Raw genomic sequence first — 19,070 nt, 5'->3', positions numbered from 1 at the left:
GGTACCTACCAGTGTATTTTAAGCTTGCCTTGATTTATGACTTTCTTTGTTCTGTAAAACCATAAAACTTCAGGAAACTGCCTTCACATCGGAACCAGTCATTTGGGATAACCAAAATCTCTGGTCCCAGGCCATAGTCCTTCAAAATGGCCTCAGAATAAACTTTCATTCCCTTTAAGATGGGAGCTGTGATTTTTACCTTGACAGAACTTACTGGAACCCCTGCTGCAACAGGCAAGTGTAAGTTAAGTGTGTATGCCCAGGGGTATGTGGGATCATGTGCATGCCTGCATGTATGTCTTTGCTCATGTTTGTTTGCATGGGAGGCAGATAGCCTATAATGTCTTTGCAGAGGGTGAAGGATAATGTGTAGCAACAACACTGGATTTGAAAACTGGTATCTTGTGGTTGGGGGAGCCTCCCTTCAAGGCCATCTGGAGAAGAGCTTTATGTACCCCTCAAGCTATTCTACTCAATGGGTCACCTGCCAATTACCCAGTAGCCGTGACTGAACAAGGCCGAGAGAAAACCCTTGGCTGTGAGAGGCAGAGAGGAACTGCTAAGGCTCATGGGAACTGCAAACCTCTGTGTGGTTGCTGGAGGGGGATGGTGGCTTCTGTCAGCTTTTATGCAAGTGTTTCTTTTTAAGCACCAACCTCCCTGACTTTGATGCAAGAATAAATTAATTCCAGAACCTTGACTTGAAATTTCCTGACTCTGCCTGTCTCCTGTCTGTCCACCCACACAAAACAGAAACTGCTGAACCTTGTCAGCTTTCATGGGAGCAGCTTGCATTCCAAGCTCTCCTAGGGAGTCTCTTAAAAGAGCAAAGAGGTTTTTTTTTCCTCAAACCTCCCTTTCTTCTTTAGAATTTGCCCATTTTAATGTTGAGCTGCTGTTTAGAACACAAATCAAATGTTCTGTTGGGCTGCCCAAAGTTAATTTTCTTGTTCATCTGGGAACGACGACTTCAGAATTACACTATTAAAATTTTAAAAGGAATAATTTCTGATGACCTCATAGAACTCCCAAGGTGACATATCTTATATTTACATTGAATCTGTGTTTTCGAAAGAATACAACATACCTGTCAACTTTTGTCTGGTTTGCATTCAAAAGGGATGAAAGCTTTAAGAGATATCCAAGGGACACTAGGGATGTCTAGGGAAGGGACACTCTCTTCAGGGATTAGCCAATAAATACTTATTAATAATGGATCCTTGCCCAGATTAGCAAATGAAGATGATGCCTCATCTCAGTTTCTAGAAAACTGGCCTCCTGCTCTATGGAATTCAATATTGGATACCTTCTTCTCTGCAGGTTCACGGCTCTTATATTCCATGTGCTTTCAATTCTCTTATCTACTTATTTAACTTTGATTTTACATGGGAGCCTTACTATGTTGCTTAAGTTGGGCTTGAGCACAGAACATAGCACTGCACTGGGCAAGGTAACTTCTATTATATTCATCTCAAGGTCCAAGCCATAGAGATGCAGATGGTGCAAACATTACTCCAAACATTCCTTCTGATTTCCAAACATGTACATACAAGATTACACCAGATCATTAACATGCTCCTGCACGAGTGCAGGAAGAGAGAGGATTCCCACTCCTGGGTCTTGAAGTCTCATCTCCCGTGTAGATGTAGCATAGCAAACTCTTTCCTCCCTAGTAGAAGCCCCATCTGCTTCAAACCTTTCTAGAAATTGTCTCTGAATTAGAGCCTGAAGATGTCAGAGCCGAAACTCATTATCGTCACAGTCAATACCTCAAGGTCAAATATCCTAGGTGTCACTTTGTATTAGTCAGGGTTCTCGAGAGGAACAGAACTTATAGAAAGAATATCTATCTATCTACCATCTATCTATCTCTCTATCTATCATTTATCTATCATCTCTATCTTTATCTATTTATTTCTGTCTACGTCTATATCTATTTCTCTCTATATAGGGGTTTGTTAGGGTAACTTAAAGGCTGTGTCCAGCTAGTCCAACAATCACTGTCTACCAGCACAAGGTCCAAGAATCCACTGGTTTTCAGTTCTTGAGGCTGAATGACTCAGCTAGTTGTCAGTATTCACTGGAATTATGAAGAAGTGGGCTCTAATGCTAGTGAAGGAATGGAATTGCTAGTGAGAGCAAGCAGGCAAAGAGAAAAATCTTTCTCCCATGCCCTTTATATAGGCTGCCACCAGAAGATGTGGGCCAAAATAAGGGTATATTTTTCCACCTCAAAAAATCCAGATTAAAAAGTCGGTCTTCCTACTTCAAATGACTTAAATTAAGAAGAGATCCCCTTACAGGTGTCCCTAGCAGTTTGGGTTCTAGTTGATTCCAGACATAGTTAGGTGACAACCAAGGATGGCCATCACAGATTTAAGTGACTTAAAATGATTATTGAAATATGCTTTAGGTATGCAGCAAGAGCCATTGGAGAGTTTTGTGAGTGTTTGTTGCTCATTGATTGCACAGGGTCTGGTGATCCCATTTCTAAGTGGTTCTACGCCACACTGGGGTATTTTGTTGACCTGACTCAATACGGAGATCTCAGCAGGTGGGAGACTGATTGGACCTTTCTTATAACCCAGGCTAGAAGTTTCCTGAGGGTATACCCTTTACTGTGCTTTGACAGGGACAGGTTTTTAGAGTGGTTGCTTCCAATAATGAACTCAGGAAGAACAGAGATCATGATATGTGCTCAAGTTTCTCTACAACTGGAGCACAGAGATGCTTTGTTTATTTTCTTGGATTAAAAGGTCAGCTGCTTACAGCTCATTACTAACTTAACTTGTTTCACAACCGCACCGGGGAGCCCTCTGAGAGGTCTACAATTATGTTTACATTGCTTCTACCTCAAAAAGCCTTAGGCAAACATCTGTGTTCCTTCCCTTTATCTGGTGACACTAAAGTGACAGCACAAATCCGGCTTACTGTAGTTTATGTTGGTCACTTCTCTGGAGAGATATTGAGTGGCCAAACCTAATCCATCTTGGGATTGGCCGCCATCCTAAAAGAAAATACAATGCTATGTGCAAAGGCCAATATTTATCATTAAGAAGAAAAAATAGTGATTGGATCTCAAGATCATCTCTGCATGCATGTGAGTATGCACACACAAACACACAGACACACCACCTACTTTCCTGACCACATAAATGTGTACCTGGGCAGACATATTGTTCTGTTAATGTTACCAGTAGCTTCTAAGATCAGTAAAACACAATGGTTTTGTACTCAGTGTGTAGAGCCTGAAAGATTGTGGTTCAAATATCATCTTGGTATGAGGCAGTACACAAATGACTTATATTTCCTATAGTTTTATTCTTTGAAAAGTGATGGCTATTATGTAAGATGCATAGAGGATCTACAGGATGAATACAGGAACATCCCATAAAACCAGGCATCTAAAACTCTGATGTGTACACCAGACATCCGAGAATCTCTTCAAGGTGTAAAATCCAATTTGACAGGTCAGGATGCTGCTGCCTCACGAACAAACTGAGGAGCAAGGACACCTTCACACTCAGTCCACACAATGGAACTTAGAATTTGCTGTCTATCGATGTCACCAACCTAATAAGAGCAGAAAGCTGAGGGAGAGACTTGTTTACTCACTGGAGCGAGTGTGGCACCAACTCAGTTTCTCTAGGTGCAGAGGATGAACTGTTTGGCACAAGGCTCTACCCTGTTCTTTCAAGAGCTTCTCCATGAGGAGGTGCTGGAATTGACTGCCACTCTTTGGTCATGAGTCAGCCAAGGGCCATGGGACCCCACTTCAGATAGAACACAGTTGATGTCTGAAGTCTCTTACCTGTCGTAGTCTTGGCAAATCTCTCCCACAGCCACCAAGGCCTTTAGGTACTCATTGGGCTGGTATGGGTGGATATAGTGCAGGGAGCAGCTGTTCCTGGGGTCTCCATTAGAGGCAGTGAAGTCTATAGCTACCTGCGGAGGGAAAACGTAAGAAGAAATGCACCCTTAGGAACCGCGACCAACCTGGATCCTATCATGGCCTCAGATAGAGAAAAATAAGAGTACATGGCATATTTGGCTGATAAGAAAAGTGAGAGAAGTTAGTTAGTTCCCTGAAAACTTAGTTACTAATTTGACCAAAGTCAGGTTTGCTGTCTTTCATAGCCTGTTTCTTCCTATCCGAATGGGACTTGAGATGGAAGTTCAGAAAGTTCAGTCACTATTGATCCATGTCACCATGTCACCAAGCTTCAAGGTTAAGGACAGGGCATCTGTCTCCAATTTCACAATCCACTAAGAAAAGGCTCGTGTGCTCCATGGGCAGAACAGCTCCAGCTATGAAGGATAGGCAAGAGCCCTAATGGGCAAATTCGGTGTGGAGAATCCTACTCCCAACAAAGCTGCTGTCTAATTCCTATGCAGTCAGCTGCAGAGTTATGTATTGGGTGGTTTTAACAAAACTTCCTCCAGGAGCAACACAGTAAAGCCTTCTTCCCATTTGTACGGGGACTCCTGTCTAACACAGAGCACACCTGGATAACTTGTCATTGCAACTGGGGACGAGAAAAGAGCAGCCTTTTTCTGGCTACCAAAGAGTCTTTCTCCTTCAGCTTTCTGAGATTATTCTAGCTCCCAACTCATTTTTAAAGATTTATATTTTAAGTTATCATAAAAGGCAATGAGTTTCTTCACTGACTTTCCAGACATAAACAGCGTCATATTTTATCTTAATTATTCTTCTTCCAGATTGTCCTTCCCTGTGCTTTGTGGCCCTTCCTAGCTGATTCCCATCCTTTCTACAGACAACCCCCTCTGTTTGCTTATCATGTTTATTCTATTGCCCTCTGTTTCCCCATCCCTTAACATTTCTTCTTCCTATCATGGTCCATTTTCTAGTTTCATAACATGCATGTGTACACACACACACACACATACACACACACGCACACACACACACACACAATTTTAAATCTACCCTTCATATGTAAGAGAAAACACAATTTTTGTCTTTCACCTTACATCTAGCTGGGGTTATGATTCAACTTTTCATTTTGGCTGAATAAAACTCCATTATGTATCCCACTTTTTTAATCCATTGATATGTTGAAGACATCTGACTCTATCGCCCAGTTATTGTAAATGGTACAACTATAAACACAGGGATGCAAAACATCTTTGGGATGTACATCTGGTGAAGTACTTAGGATCTTTTTTCTTTTCTTTCTTTCTTTTTTTTTGGAGCTGGGGACCGAACCCAGGGCCTTGCGCTTGCTAGGCAAGTGCTCTACCGCTGAGCTAAATCCCCAACCCCAGTACTTAGGATTTTTAAGCTAAGTACAGGATCATCTCATCTAAAAATAGAAAAATTTAGCTTCTTCCCTTTCTCAATTTATCTTATCTTATTGCTTTAGCTAAGGTTTTCGAACACTGTTATAAAAAAGAGTGGGCACCAGTCTTGTTCTACAATGGTCTCAGTTTTTCTTCATTTACTATAATGTTGGCTATAGGCTTGTTTTATAATAGCCTTCCTTATGTTGATTTATATTCTTTCTATTCCTAGTTTCTTGGGTATTTTTATCATGAAGAAATGTTGAGTTTGTCAGGGCTTTTGGTACTACTTGAATTAATTTGATTTCAATCCCTCAAAACTATTTATTCATTTGCTGATCATACATATAAAGCCAACATTGCCTTTCTGGGATAACACCAACTTGGTTATGTGCTCTTGAGTTCAATTTATAAGCATTCTATCGAGAATTTTAACAGAAACAGTCATCCGGGCAGTTATCTGTAGTTGATTTGTTGTGAGCACTTCCTGTTCGGTATCAGAGTGGTGCTGGGTTTTAGAATGAGTTTGGTTTTAGAATTGGAAGACCTTTGTCTTTCTGTTTCACAGAACCATTTGAGAAGCATTAGTATTGGCTTCTCTTTCAAAATTTGGTAGAATCTGGAAGTGGCTTCGCTTTGCTGAAAGATCTATTACTGCCTCCATCTGGTTATGGGTCTCCTAGAACCTGAGTTACAGGTGGCTGGGAGCCACCATGTAGGTGATAGGAATTCAACCTAGGTGTCTTGACAGGACAGCTAGTGCTCTTAACCATTGAGCCATCTCGCTAGCCTCAAAAGAGAGGGCCAATCTTTTCATAGAGTCTATGTACTGTTCTTCATCAACTACTTCCTAACAACAAAAGATATCAATGAATACTTATAGCCACGGATGTTAAAATGAAAGGAAACTCCTCAGCTTTTCAGTAACACCACCATTGAAAGAATAGTCAACCTGGCAAAGATGTCTCAAAGACTGTTCAGCTTAGGGTGGAGAAGAATACAATGTGAAGTCATGGGGAAAGTGGAATATTCACATTGCATCATGTTTTCTTTGTGCTCGCACTATACTAGAATGTGCCCATGGGTTCCCCGACAGCACGAAAGCTCTATTTTCCTCATATAATCTTGGGAATTATGAGATGGGAATCATTGTGTTATATTTTGAAAATTATATTATAACCAATGACTGGGATATTCTCCAGACTTTCAAAGAAGTGGGGGGGGCATCTAGAAGAAAAAAAACCCGCTATAATTAAAGAGAATGTTGGTAGAGCAAATATATGACTTCGTCTGAGGTTGTATTCCCCTCATCAATTAAAATGAAAAGAATAATCCAATTGTAATTTATTTACTTTTGCTTCTTTTCATGAAGCTACTCCCCTTCTTCTTTACCTCTTTTTTTTTCTTTTTTTTTTTTCAGAGCTGGGGACCGAACCCAGGGCCTTGCGTTTGCTAGGCAAGTGCTCTACCACTGAACTAAATCCCCAACCCCTTCTTTACCTCTTTAAAGGACTTAGCCAAAAAATATTTTAGGAAGGATTCCATTCTATATTCAGAATACCTCTTCATTTTTGACAAGGCATATATACTGATAAAATTAAGGTACAAACTACAAAGACATGGTAAGGAAGATCATGGAAAGGAAACTTACCACTGCAAAGCATCCTGACTCTGAATAATCATGAACAGAGAGGAACAGCTTATGTTAAAACTTCTCTCCATGCAGACTATTCTATTGGCATTATTACCTTGTATGAAAATGTAAGGTAGAAATTGTTGTTCGTTTTTATTGATAACCATGATGACCAAAGGTATTGAAGGACACATGGTAGGGCTGGATTTAACTTTACATCTACATGCTTTCAACGATAAAGCTTCATTATTACACTGTAAGCATATAAGTCTCTGTTTGAAACACACCAGTAGATAGATGGATAAAGAAAATATGGTACATGTATACATGTATACAATGGAGTCTTTTCCAGACATAAAGAAGAATGAAATTACATTGCCTGCAGAAAAATGGATGGAACTGGAATCTGGTTCATCATGTAAACCAAAATAACTCAGACATAGAAAACATCATATTGCATGTTTTCTCTGGTCTGTTGATTCTAGATTTTTAGATGGCTAGATAGATTTACACACATTTATGATATAGAAATTGAAGTAAGGTTGTCTGATTCTGTGAAGGAAGAAGACTACTGAGGGAGGAGAAAGAGTCTGTCCAGTTTGTCCAGTGACTCTGTCAAAATATTCACATGTAGCATACGTATGAATAGAAAGGTCTTTATGGACCCCATCACTATGTACAATAAATATATGACAATAATAAAAAACCTAAAATCTCCAATCTCTAATATAACAGTTCCCATTGAAAAATGGAGGGGCCTGGCCAGGAGGTAGAGAGACTATGGAGGTATGGAGACTTTAAAGAGGTAGGAGGCAGGATATAGCTGTGACAATTCAGGGGATGTGGTCTTGAAGTAATTCATTCTCTGTGACTAGCCAGCTGTGGAGGGAGGGAAAGGACAAGCAAAATGTATGTGGCAGATGGGTAAGTGTGGGAAGAGGTTTTATGAAGGATGGATGGAGGTGACCCCAAAGGGACCCTAATGCCTCTATCTTTGGAGATGGGTTCATCCTGAAAGTGAGATCCAATCTTCACAAAGAAAGAGAAGGCAATGCATAAAGAAAGCTCCCTCTAATTGAGCACCGGGATGCAAGGCTGTGATACTTGGAACCTCCATGAATTCTGAGCAAGAGATAGGAAACACCCTGGGATCCACTCATGAGGCTCTGGTCAGACAATTCTGGTCAAAATATGTGCTAACAATTCTAAAAACCATGTTTCTAAGGGGAACATCCAAGAGGTGCACAGAGACTGTGTATATGCTGTTAACTCCAGCACTTGATGGGTGAGGGTTGTTGCAAGGCAAGGTCAGCCTGGGCTACAGGGCAGGAGATGGCATTTATCATACCATGCTAGACCATGGTAAGCTAACTAAATTTGGTTCAGAAACCCACCATTCTCAGCCACTTTCTCTCGAACAGATAAATTTTAGAGACGATTAACACCTGTGGTGGTTTGAATACACTTGGCTCAGGGAGTGGCACAGTAAGAGGTGTGACCTTGTTGAGTAGGTGTGGCCTTGTTGGAGGAAGTGTGTCACTGTGGGTGCTGGGAATTGAAACCATGTCCTCTGGTGCACTTGACTGCCCCATTAAATGTCATTTATAAGAGTCGTCCTAGTCATGGAGTCTCTTCATAGCAATAGAGACACTAAGACCACACCTTGCCTATACAGGTGGGTTTGGAAGGTAAATCAGAGCTGGGATGGCCAAGTATGATATCACTCTGTTTCTTTCTACTGAGAAAATCATTTTAAAACTATAGGGAACCTAGAGCTTGGTGTGATGATGTATTGGTATAATTTCTGGAATTGGAAGACTGAGGCAGAAGGATTGTGAGTACTACAGGCTAGCGTGAGGTATATGGTGAAACCTTGTCAAATCAAAACTAAAATCTACTCAACCAACCAACCAACCATCCCTTTAGGAAATCCCAGAGAGTACTAAGATGTATAGGTATTACCTGGATCATACTGGGAAAGGTCTATACTTTTTTAAAAAAAATGATGCTGGAGATTGAATCAAGGTCTCATGGCTGCTAAGCTACCCCCTTCTGTTCATGATACCCTTATCACAGTATTCCCCACAACTGAAGGCATCCTATCTCTGCCTCCTGATATGTATAGACATTGGTAATCCATTCCACATCTTCATTACCCAACTGAAAACCCTAAAATGTCAAGAGCATTAAGTGACAGCAAACACATTCCCAGGAGCTTGGTACTGCACTAAGAGAAAAATCTAAAGAAGAGCAGGAGCTAAAGGGGCAGAAGCACCTGCTTGTTCTCCCTGGGATAGGATAGAAGCTCTAGGCATGCAGCTGCCAAGGCCTGGTGTCTCAGCTTGACTGTATCATCTAGATGGGTATCATGATGTGCTGAGAAGTAGGCATATACCACATCCGAATGAGCAGATACAGATTTTTTTGTTTAATTACAATACATTTAAAACTACTTGTAAACACTTAATGTAAACCCTAAGAGATCCTGTTAGACCATTTCTATGAATCCTTCAGCCTCAGGCTGGCTTGGGCAAGTCTCATCATCATCATCACCACTACCACCACCACCATCATCATCATCATCACCACCACCACCACCACCACCATCACCATCATCATCATCATCATTTTTAAATAAACTAGGGTGGAACAGAGATGGCAGTGAGAAGGGGATTGTGGCTAGATACATTCAGGGTGTGAACTCAATAGGATTTGGTGACATGCTTAATGTGGAATTGGATGTCCATTAGGAGAAGAAAGAAGCAGATTTCTTTGGGGCCAGAGGAGGGTAATCATCCTGCCAGGCAACAGAGCGATATGAAGGCCAGGCTTAGTGGGTTAAAATTGGCCTACTTGGTTTTGGTGGCCTGCAGCCAGTCTTTGGGTTTCTTCATTTCCTATAGGATTAGATCCTGTATCTATCTATGTCCATCAGAGGGGCTGTCCCAGCTCAGGAGGTTCTGTGAAAGGCTTTAAGATAGTAGCTGGTGAGAGGTACATAAAGCAGTGACCTGGATTACCTACTATTTTCTGCAGTTGACATAAAGGTATTTTCTCATGTGCCTACACTGCAGTGGAAGGTCCTAAGCACATCGCAGCTATTTTTTCCTTCTTCCGTCAAGCAACAGTTTCTCAAGTATCCCTCCAGAAGTCGGAGATGAAATACCCACCTTCAGGAGGTGGCTTTCCACCAGGAGTTCTGTGCTCTTTAAAGTTAGCCATGATGGGAAGAGAATTCAGTGAAAGTTTAGACTTATTTTAGAAAGCAACAAGGATGTTTGGGGGCAGTGAACTATGGGATTAAGTTGAGAAACAAAAGAAAAAAAATCGACTGAAAATGACAGTCCCTGGAGGTGGTTGCAGACACCCGGATTCCTAAGTGCCAGCAAGCTAGCAGAACCATCGAGTTTTCTTTTCCTGATGGGACACCTTTATGAAAACCTGGTCTTCTGGTGAGTACTCCAGGTTTCTCAGCAGGCAGCAGAGAGCAGGCTCCTGGGAAGAAACCAGGCATAAAAAGCTGGCCAGCCTCTCCCTGGATGTCTCTGATGTGTGGAGCTGCGTCTTGGAAAGGGCTAGCTGTGAAGAATGAATGTGTCCTTGACACTTACAGTTTTTATACCAAACAATCCTAACTGGCCATTAGGGGGACTCTGATGGACACAAACCACTGGGAAACAGAATCTAGAGAGTTGCTGGATCTGTTACCTGGAACCCCCATGCATACTGTCACATCCTGAGGCAGATACACAATTTGGACTCAGGTAATAAGCCTGAGAAGAGATGCGGACTTTAGACATTTCTTAAGTGATAAGCTAAAGTCTTATTCTCAGTTCTGTGAGGTGGTCATGAAATAAAAAATAAATTCCTATTTCTCTGAAACTGCTTGGTACGTTTCCTGAAAATGGTAAAACTTTTGCCTCCTCAGCCCATTGTACCCTGGCTATGTGCAGGCAGGTCACTGTCCTATCTCAAAGCCCACTAGGTGTCTAAAATAGAGACTGAGAAACTTAATCCAGGATATGTAGTAGCTATAAGGCATGCTAAATGTGCTAGAGCAAGAAAAGATTTCCTGGGAGAATCTTGAATAGATAACCCAGATTTTAGATTTGATGGTCAGGGTGAGAGAATCCATATTCAGCTTCATATATAATACCATGCTACTAAACACCATAAAATCAAAGGGAAGTGGAAAATATCACCTTTAAATTTTTACAACTACAAATTGTAAGAGTAGCCATTCAAAATATATTAATAAAAGCTACTGCTCAGGATTCTGTAGCTTAGAAAGTAATTTTATCTTGCTTGCTAGTTGTTTTATATAATATTTCCCCCAGCCATTTTGTGCTGCTGTATCAGAATACTGTAGACTGGGTCGTTTACAGATAGTAGAGATGGAACAGGTTCACAGTTGTAGAGTCTGGAGTACCCAAGCCTGCCTCTGTTGCCTGCTGAGAACACTGGAACAGTTGCTAAAAGACAGGCTCACTGCTGAAATCTCTCTAGGAGTATTCTGTTGCTACCTTTCATTGTGGAAGACAGAAGAAAATGTGTGTGAGAGAGAACACAGATGTACTCTCTTTTATCATTCATATAATATAATAACATTATATTATAATTCACCAAGAGAGTAAAGCCCTCATGACCTATAAACCTCCAGACAGACTCTATCTCTCACTTCCCAAATCTGTGGCTTTGGGGATTCAACACATGCTTCACGAAGACACATCCAAACCATAATATATGTATATGCATATATATTCATATACATTATATAAACCACACATAGAGACGTGCTGTAGTGAAATCTATTACATAGTTCTACTCACAGAGTCATTCTGGTTTTCTTTATGCTCAGTGGTATCATAGACATGGCTCTATGTGATTTCCTTGCCCTTGAAATTATGATTTAAAATGGCTTCATCATAGTCCATTTAGATGAACTACTGTAATGTACACAGTCGTTTTACTGTTGGATATTTAAGCTGTAGAAGTTCCTACCTGTGAAAAATCTATGCTACAATGAACATTTCTATGCATCTATAAAAGTCATAACTTTCAAAGGAAGCCTTTAATTCTTCCACCATCTCCTTTCCAGACAACTTACAGCATCTGTCTCTTCCACTGTCTATAATTATATTTTGTCGATGAAGTTCTAGTATCTGGTTTTATTTTTAGCTGCAGAACCATGTGTCAAGCCATGTGCCTCTCTCTGTCAGCTGTTTCACCTCTATTCACCTCCTCCAAGACTAGAACACCATAGTTGATCTCAGTTCTTATGTCTCCAGATTCTCATGAGGTTTATATGAAGCTCATTCTGAGGGGGGCTCTGAATTTTCCATGGCTATGTGCAAAATCAAGTACACATTTTCTACTGGGATAATCTGGGGCATGTATCAGGTTCTCTGATGTCCTGGTGACCGAAAAGAAATCATTGACCAAGGCTCCTTTTAATATCCTCTGTCCTGTATTGTGATGCTGGGGACTGAACCCAGGGCTTTGCACATCCTAGGCAAATACTCAGCTCTGAGCCGTTCCACAGCTCCATTGATCATCTTTTGTCTTGGTTCATCTGCTTATTGCCTGATTCTAGTCAAATGCCACCCATCTCGCCCTCAAACAGCCATCCTCCCTTTCTCTCTTGCCTTCCCTTTATTGTTATGTTCTTGAGTTCATACCTATGATTTTTTTCTTTGTCTCCTGCTTACACAGTAACCCAGGGTCTCCCCTTATCTGCTGACACTGTTCTTTTGAAGATGACATATGCCTGCTCGTTACATCCCCCAGCCCATGTTTACTCATGCCCCTTCTTCTCTTTAGCACTCAGGATCGTTACCTTTCAGGTCTTGTAACTTTCTCCTCCTGATACCCTACTGGTCATCTGGCCATTTTTGAGATTCTGGACTTCCTTTGCCCATGAAGGTCTTCTACAACTCCTCGTCATTGGGTATTTCTGTATTCTTCTCTTTCTGTATTATTCTCTTTCTCCTTCTCCTCCAGATTGATATACATTCAGTTCCGCCTGTTTCTTGGGACTGAAGCTTGCCTCTGTAGGTGCCATCCACTGGGATACTCAAACATACTTCTACCATCCCCTAAAGTGAATCCATCCTTTTGTTTATAGCCCTCTTGACTTACATTTCTCTATGAACAACACCATCAGTCTTTGCCAGACAGGCAGCGAGTCCAAGTCATCCTAGACTTGATTGATTCCAAAATCTCTTCTTTGCATCGCAGGCCCAGGCTCATTGCTTTCCTTTCCACACAACCCCTTCTCTTGCTGCCACACTAGGTTCCCTTCTTGTCACCATGCACTAGGTCTGTTGGGCCTGTTGCCTCTGCTTTCACCTCATGCTCCAGCTTCCGTATCCCTTCACTAACATTCTTGGCTTCTGATAGATAGTTCTTGGTAAACACCTCAGATTCCCTCCTCTAAAGCACATGCCCTTTGCTTCCCGTCCTGTTCTTGGCCCATTTGAACACTCCGTTATGTACGACATTATCTCAATATTCAAGTCATCTTAACCTCTGACCCGAAGATACTTCTCAACACACCCTAAACAGACCTGCTATTCATATTAACACAAGTAAACTCCCAGCATTTATCATTTGAATTTATGCACATAAATAATAGACCATGGGTATGTTTTTCAAACTAAATCCACAGAACCAAAATCCATCTATAACTGAATTTCCTAGATAGGGTTAAATAAAAGTATTTCAAGCAGTGTGGTGTTGGGAGCAGTCTCCCCAGCTTTAACCCCCTTAGTTTGAACCAGAATCCCCATGGAAGACACAGAAGCCTCTCTCCATCCCTGAATGCCATGTGGAATATTCAGTCTCTCTATGAGAGACTCAGAAGAGGTGACTGGGGAGTTTAATAAAGTGACAGACCACAAATGTTTGGAAAAATTATATGAAATTCATCACAGAGGGGTAGATAGAACTGTTTCTAGAACTCAGCAGGAAGAGTATGTGAAGGACAGGGCATGTGGTAGGAATGGTGACCTTCTATGGAGGAACAAGGTCACTGTAGTTCAAGCCTGGAAAGCAGAAATCTAGAAGAACAGGTGTTCTGCACTGGGTTTGCTGTTTGATCTCTGACTCCCATCAATGGACAGACCCAAGAAATAGCTCAAAGCAGGAAGATCTGGCTAGTGCGGATGTTTGGGGCTCAGGCAGGGATGGGGAAGGAAGAGTAGGCCTGTGGGATGAAGTGGAGAACATCTAGAACTTGGTGTCACCTCTGACCCCTGAACATCACTCTTTAGGACCCAAGTTTCTCACACCTAAAGCCACTTCTCTTGCTCAGCAGCCATGCACTGCATAATAAACCAGTGAGACTCTTTGCCTCTGGGTGATGCCCAAGTCTAATTACTTTCCTCCTCCTTGTCTCTTCCCTGCCATCTCCATGTCAGGGAGACCTCCCCTGTCTCCTCTCTCTGCCACTCATTTTTATGCTGCAGTAAAGTTACTGGCTGGTACATAAGCACCAGTAGGCAGAATTATATCACATACTATTTTTTAATTAACTGTACTACAGCTTAAAATTTGCATAGCATTGTACTATTTAAGCAGCAAGAACTTCATAATGAGAAAGCTGGCTTCACTTCGTTAGCAAATGCCATCGGTGGCATGAGTGACTGGTGCCTTTTCTAGGACAGGGCATCCAGACCTCTTATTCTCCTTTGAGCATCTGACATGAGGTCTCCAGGAGGAAGGGCCATGTGATGGAACCCTCAGTGACCCCGCCCCTTCTCAGCATTATCTTACATTCTCCTTCCCATTTGTTGCTCCTGACTGAGATCCCCACTTTGGTACCTCACAGGTTTATTATCAGTTGGAACTGGAGGAGAGGAAGGTGAGAAAGGAGTACAGAGGGAGCTAGGACTTTGGGTGCTGTTGGTGACAAATAGTGAGGTAGCCTCTACCCAGCTGGGGAGGGTTAAGAAGAGAAAACTGAGAAAAGCAGAGCAGGAAAGGCAATCAAAGTCAAGTGGCTACAGGCCTATCCAAGACTATATACCCTGTGAGCCAACCCGTGGAAGGTCACACAATCAGAAAAACTGAGTAGCACAAATTGACTTTTATGGGGAATTGCAGGGGGACACTCAAAGTTGAATGGGAAGAGAAATGGGTTGAATCTGGAGGGAACTGAAGAAAGGGAGTATATATAATCAAAGCACACTGTATGAAATTCTCAAACAACTAACAAAATCAGCCAGGATGTGGTCTGGAATGCTGTGGGATGGCTGATGTCCTTCAGCACAGACCCAAGGGCAAAGCAAGCCTGTGTAGGTTAAATAAGGAGTTGGTCAAGAGCCTAGGATCTATAGAATCTAAAACAAACTGAAATCAATAGAGCTTTCCTGGGAAAACCTATAAATAGCTTCTTGACATCACTCCTTTGCCTGATATCTTGGGAAACTATTTCAGTAGTTCTCTTTGGAAAACTTCTTGCTTCACTGTTGCCCTGTAGATAGACCTGGATCAGCAATAAGTGTGCCATACAGGTAGTGTTGGATGGGTGTGCCCACAGGATGTGTTCTGGTTGCCTTCTTTATGTACCAGTGTGTATACAGGAGGGCAGGTGACTCCATTGCTATAGAATCGTCAATGTTAAAGTAGTGATGGGCTCCTGTAAGTATTCAAAAGTAATTGAGCATTGCTGAGTTTAGGTGGAACATAGGTTGACTTTTCTGACACTAGAACAGAAGCAAATTATCTTAGTGTTCTACAGCTATGAAGAGACATCATAAGGCAACTCTTACAAAGGAAAATATTTGGTTGGGGCTGGCTTACAAGCCATTAGTATCATGATGGGAAACATGGCAACAAGCAGCAGACATGATACTTGAGAATGAGCCAAGATTTCTACATCTGGATCAGCAGACATAAGGAAGAGAGAGAACTCTGGGCCTGGCTTGAACTTCTGAAACCTCAAAGCCCATCCCTAGTGACACACCTGCACTAACAAGCCACACGTACTTCAACCAGGACTCATGTCCTAATCTTTTCTAATAATGCCACTTCCTATGAGACTATGGGGGCGATTTTCATTCAAATCACCATACAAGTCTTTTGCTAAGGAGGCACTGGACCATTAAATGTCCATTTATCTTGATTTCCTTTTCTAGTTCTGAGACCAGCATTACCCCCGGTCCTGAGAACATACGGATTTTGTCAATTGTGTTGGACTAAAACATATATAAAATTTAAACTCATTTTCCACGTTTTCCTCACATGGCTGATTTGGTAAAGAACTAAAGAGAGCTGAGCTTCCCAAGTACAATTCTGTAAGATAAGAGGTAAGCATTGTACAAATTCCATCTCTTCTGTATTGTAATCCATAGTTCTTTCTTGTGTTTTTAGTGTCATACCACCTATATTTTGTTATCTGGGTATGTTCTTTCTGAAAGATATATATGCCTATATCTCAGAACATTTTGAATACTGACTGAGTGAACACAAGTTTCCCAGGGAGGATGGATCCAATTGTGTGTGTGTGTGTGTGTGTGTGTGTGTGTATGTGTGTGTGTGTGTGTGTATGCATGTGTGTGCACATGTGTATTCCATGGCAATCATGTAGAAGTTAGAGGCCCACTTGTCTGAATCAGTTTAATCTTTCCACAGTGTGACTCCTTGGGATCAAATTCAAGACATCAGCCTTGGTGGCAAGTTCCTTTACTTTACCAAGTCATTTCAGTTTCCTTCATTGGCACTTTTTAAAAAAGTCCAAATCCCACAAAGCTGAGGTGTTGAGAGTTGAGATGATCCTCTGCTCACCTGCTGAGACTAGATACCCACTCTCTCTCAACCTGATTTCATACAGTCCTCCAGTCTTTGAGATTCCATCCTCATTGCCTGAGAAAGCATCTAGATAGCTTTCTCTTGATATTGATCATTAGATATGACATTGATGCCTATGTCCTGGTTCCATGGCCACAACAAAGGCATCTGTCCGAGCTCAGTGGAGTAGAGCAGTGTGGCTCACTTCCTTTTCATTCTTCTTGCCCAGCCATGGGGTTTGGAAATCTATAGCCTGCTTTGTACTTCATGCCCCATGTAGTTACTTTAAAAAGGGGGTTAGGAGGGCTTTCTATACCCCTGGAGGCTGAGGAGGCAAGGAACACACTCACCAGAAGAAGTTGGAATATGGTCTCATTTAAGAAACAGGGCCCCACATCATACTTCAGCAATGGTACTTAAAAGCTTGTTCAAGATTCTTAAGATCTCATGTGTCTGCATGTCCACAAACCCAACACCATTCCCACCCCTCGTTGCCCAAAAGAGGATAAACACAGAAACAGCTTACTGTAAACTGGATTTGACAGCCACCCATGATGTAGTCCAAGAAGGAATGCATCTTGTGGATCTGCATTGGAGAGGGTCTGGATTAATAATGATGTTTTCTGCTTTACCTGCATACTGAAGGCCTACACTTAACAGATAGGCTGCTAAGCCAAGGCAAAGGGCAGGAAGAAACCTGTGATGAGTCTTCAATGTCAGTACAGATGGGCCCAAGACATCGGCAGATTCTCATCTCTTCCTCTGCTTTATTTGAGTCTATGTGTTGCTTTAATTGACATCTTCCCTTGGGACAAGACCCAAACCATATTTTCTTTTTTCTTTTTTTAATTAACTTGAGTATTTCTTATATACATTTCGAGTGTTATTCCCTTTCCCGGTTTCCGGGCAAACATCCCCCTCCCCCCTCCCCTTCCTTATGGGTGTTCCCCTCCCAACCCTCCCCCCATTGCCGCCCTCCCCCCATAGACTAGTTCACTGGGGGTTCAGTCTTAGCAGGACCCAGGGCTTCCCCTTCCACTGGTGCTCTTACTAGGATATTCATTGCTACCTATGGGGTCAGAGTCCAGGGTCAGTCCATGTATAGTCTTTAGGTAGTGGCTTAGTCCCTGGAAGCTCTGGTTGCTTGGCATTGTTGTACTTTTGGGGTCTCGAGCCCCTTCAAGCTCTTCCAGTTCTTTCTCTGATTCCTTCAACAGGGGACCTATTCTCAGTTCAGTGGTTTGCTGCTGGCATTCGCCTCTGTATTTGCTGTATTCTGGCTGTGTCTCTCAGGAGCGATCTACATCCAGCTCCTGTCGGTCTGCACTTCCCAAACCATATTTTCAAGAGTCATTATTGCTCTAGAATAAGGAATATCTCATACTTAGCCACTTCTCCCACACCACGTAAGTATCTTTTTCTAGATCTGCCTTGTGCACAGAAGAGCCTGATCTATGACCTCTACTTCCTGTCCTTTGGGGTAAGATTATCCCTGGGAAAGGGAAGGTGACATTGGACTGTCACAGCTTTTAGGCCACTCATGATTATATTTGAATTCCTTTGTCCAGTGCTATGTAGATTTTATGATTTTTTTTCCTTTGATAAGGTTACTCCCTTGTGGAAACCATTCCACTTTGATCACATGACTTGAACTCCTCCCACATGGCAAGTCTAGCATTACGCTCCTGGCAGAGAGGAGAATCACACATACCTTGCACTGATTCAGAATCACCATTCCTGAATTCTTGTAATTCTTCTTCTTGGCCTTGTACTTGGGGTTGATGCATTCCCACTGTACCTACACAAGAGAGTCAAACATGAGCATCTTTAAAAGGAAGTCAAGTCTTTGAAATAGGCCAAGCTCCTGGATGCTTCTGGGGACACACATGAAACTGAATGGCTGGAAAATGAGAATGACAAGAGGAAGTGATTGGCAGAGACAATGGACTGCCTTGTGCATATTCTCATGCCTTCACTTCCCAGCATTTTGTCCTTTGACTGGCTGCTTAACTCCTCCATGCCTTGGATTTCTCATCTCTAAAGCTTAAGATTCTTTGGCTCTGAGCCCTTCCCTTGGCTTTCATTCCAGAGGACACCCTTTGAAGGACAGGATAAAAACCTTGGAAAACATTGAGAACTGCTGGATTAACTGGTAGCTATCTAGAACAATTTTCTTCTCTTCTAGATTACAGACAATTTCATGAGCTAGAAGCTACTGTGAGTCAAAAAATCAATGGTCTCTGTACATTTCTGTTCCTAATCCTGAAGGAGCTGGAACCTCCGGCTTCCATTTGGGAGACAAAAGTTTATTCCTGACAGTCAGAAATGCCCGAAGAAGCAGCTTTGG

At 42.0% G+C, this 19,070-nt stretch overlaps 1 protein-coding gene across 5 annotated transcripts in view; it reads right to left on the bottom strand.

Moving 5' to 3' along the window:
• Cpne4 (copine 4) overlaps positions 1 to 19,070 on the bottom strand; it is a 475,704-nt gene that overhangs the window by 23,437 nt on the left and 433,197 nt on the right. For all 5 annotated transcript variants that reach the window (NM_001109003.1, XM_039081885.2, XM_039081886.2 and 2 more), the window contains 3 exon segments: positions 3,812 to 3,945; positions 17,250 to 17,309; positions 18,435 to 18,521. In NM_001109003.1, the coding sequence (NP_001102473.1) occupies positions 3,812 to 3,945; positions 17,250 to 17,309; positions 18,435 to 18,521 (281 nt within the window).

Source organism: Rattus norvegicus, chromosome 8 (genome assembly GCF_036323735.1).
Source record: "Rattus norvegicus strain BN/NHsdMcwi chromosome 8, GRCr8, whole genome shotgun sequence".
Taxonomy (NCBI): Eukaryota; Metazoa; Chordata; class Mammalia; order Rodentia; family Muridae; genus Rattus; species Rattus norvegicus.
The sequence above is the reverse complement of the archived record's forward strand: the minus strand, read 5'-3'. Positions and strand labels throughout refer to the sequence as shown.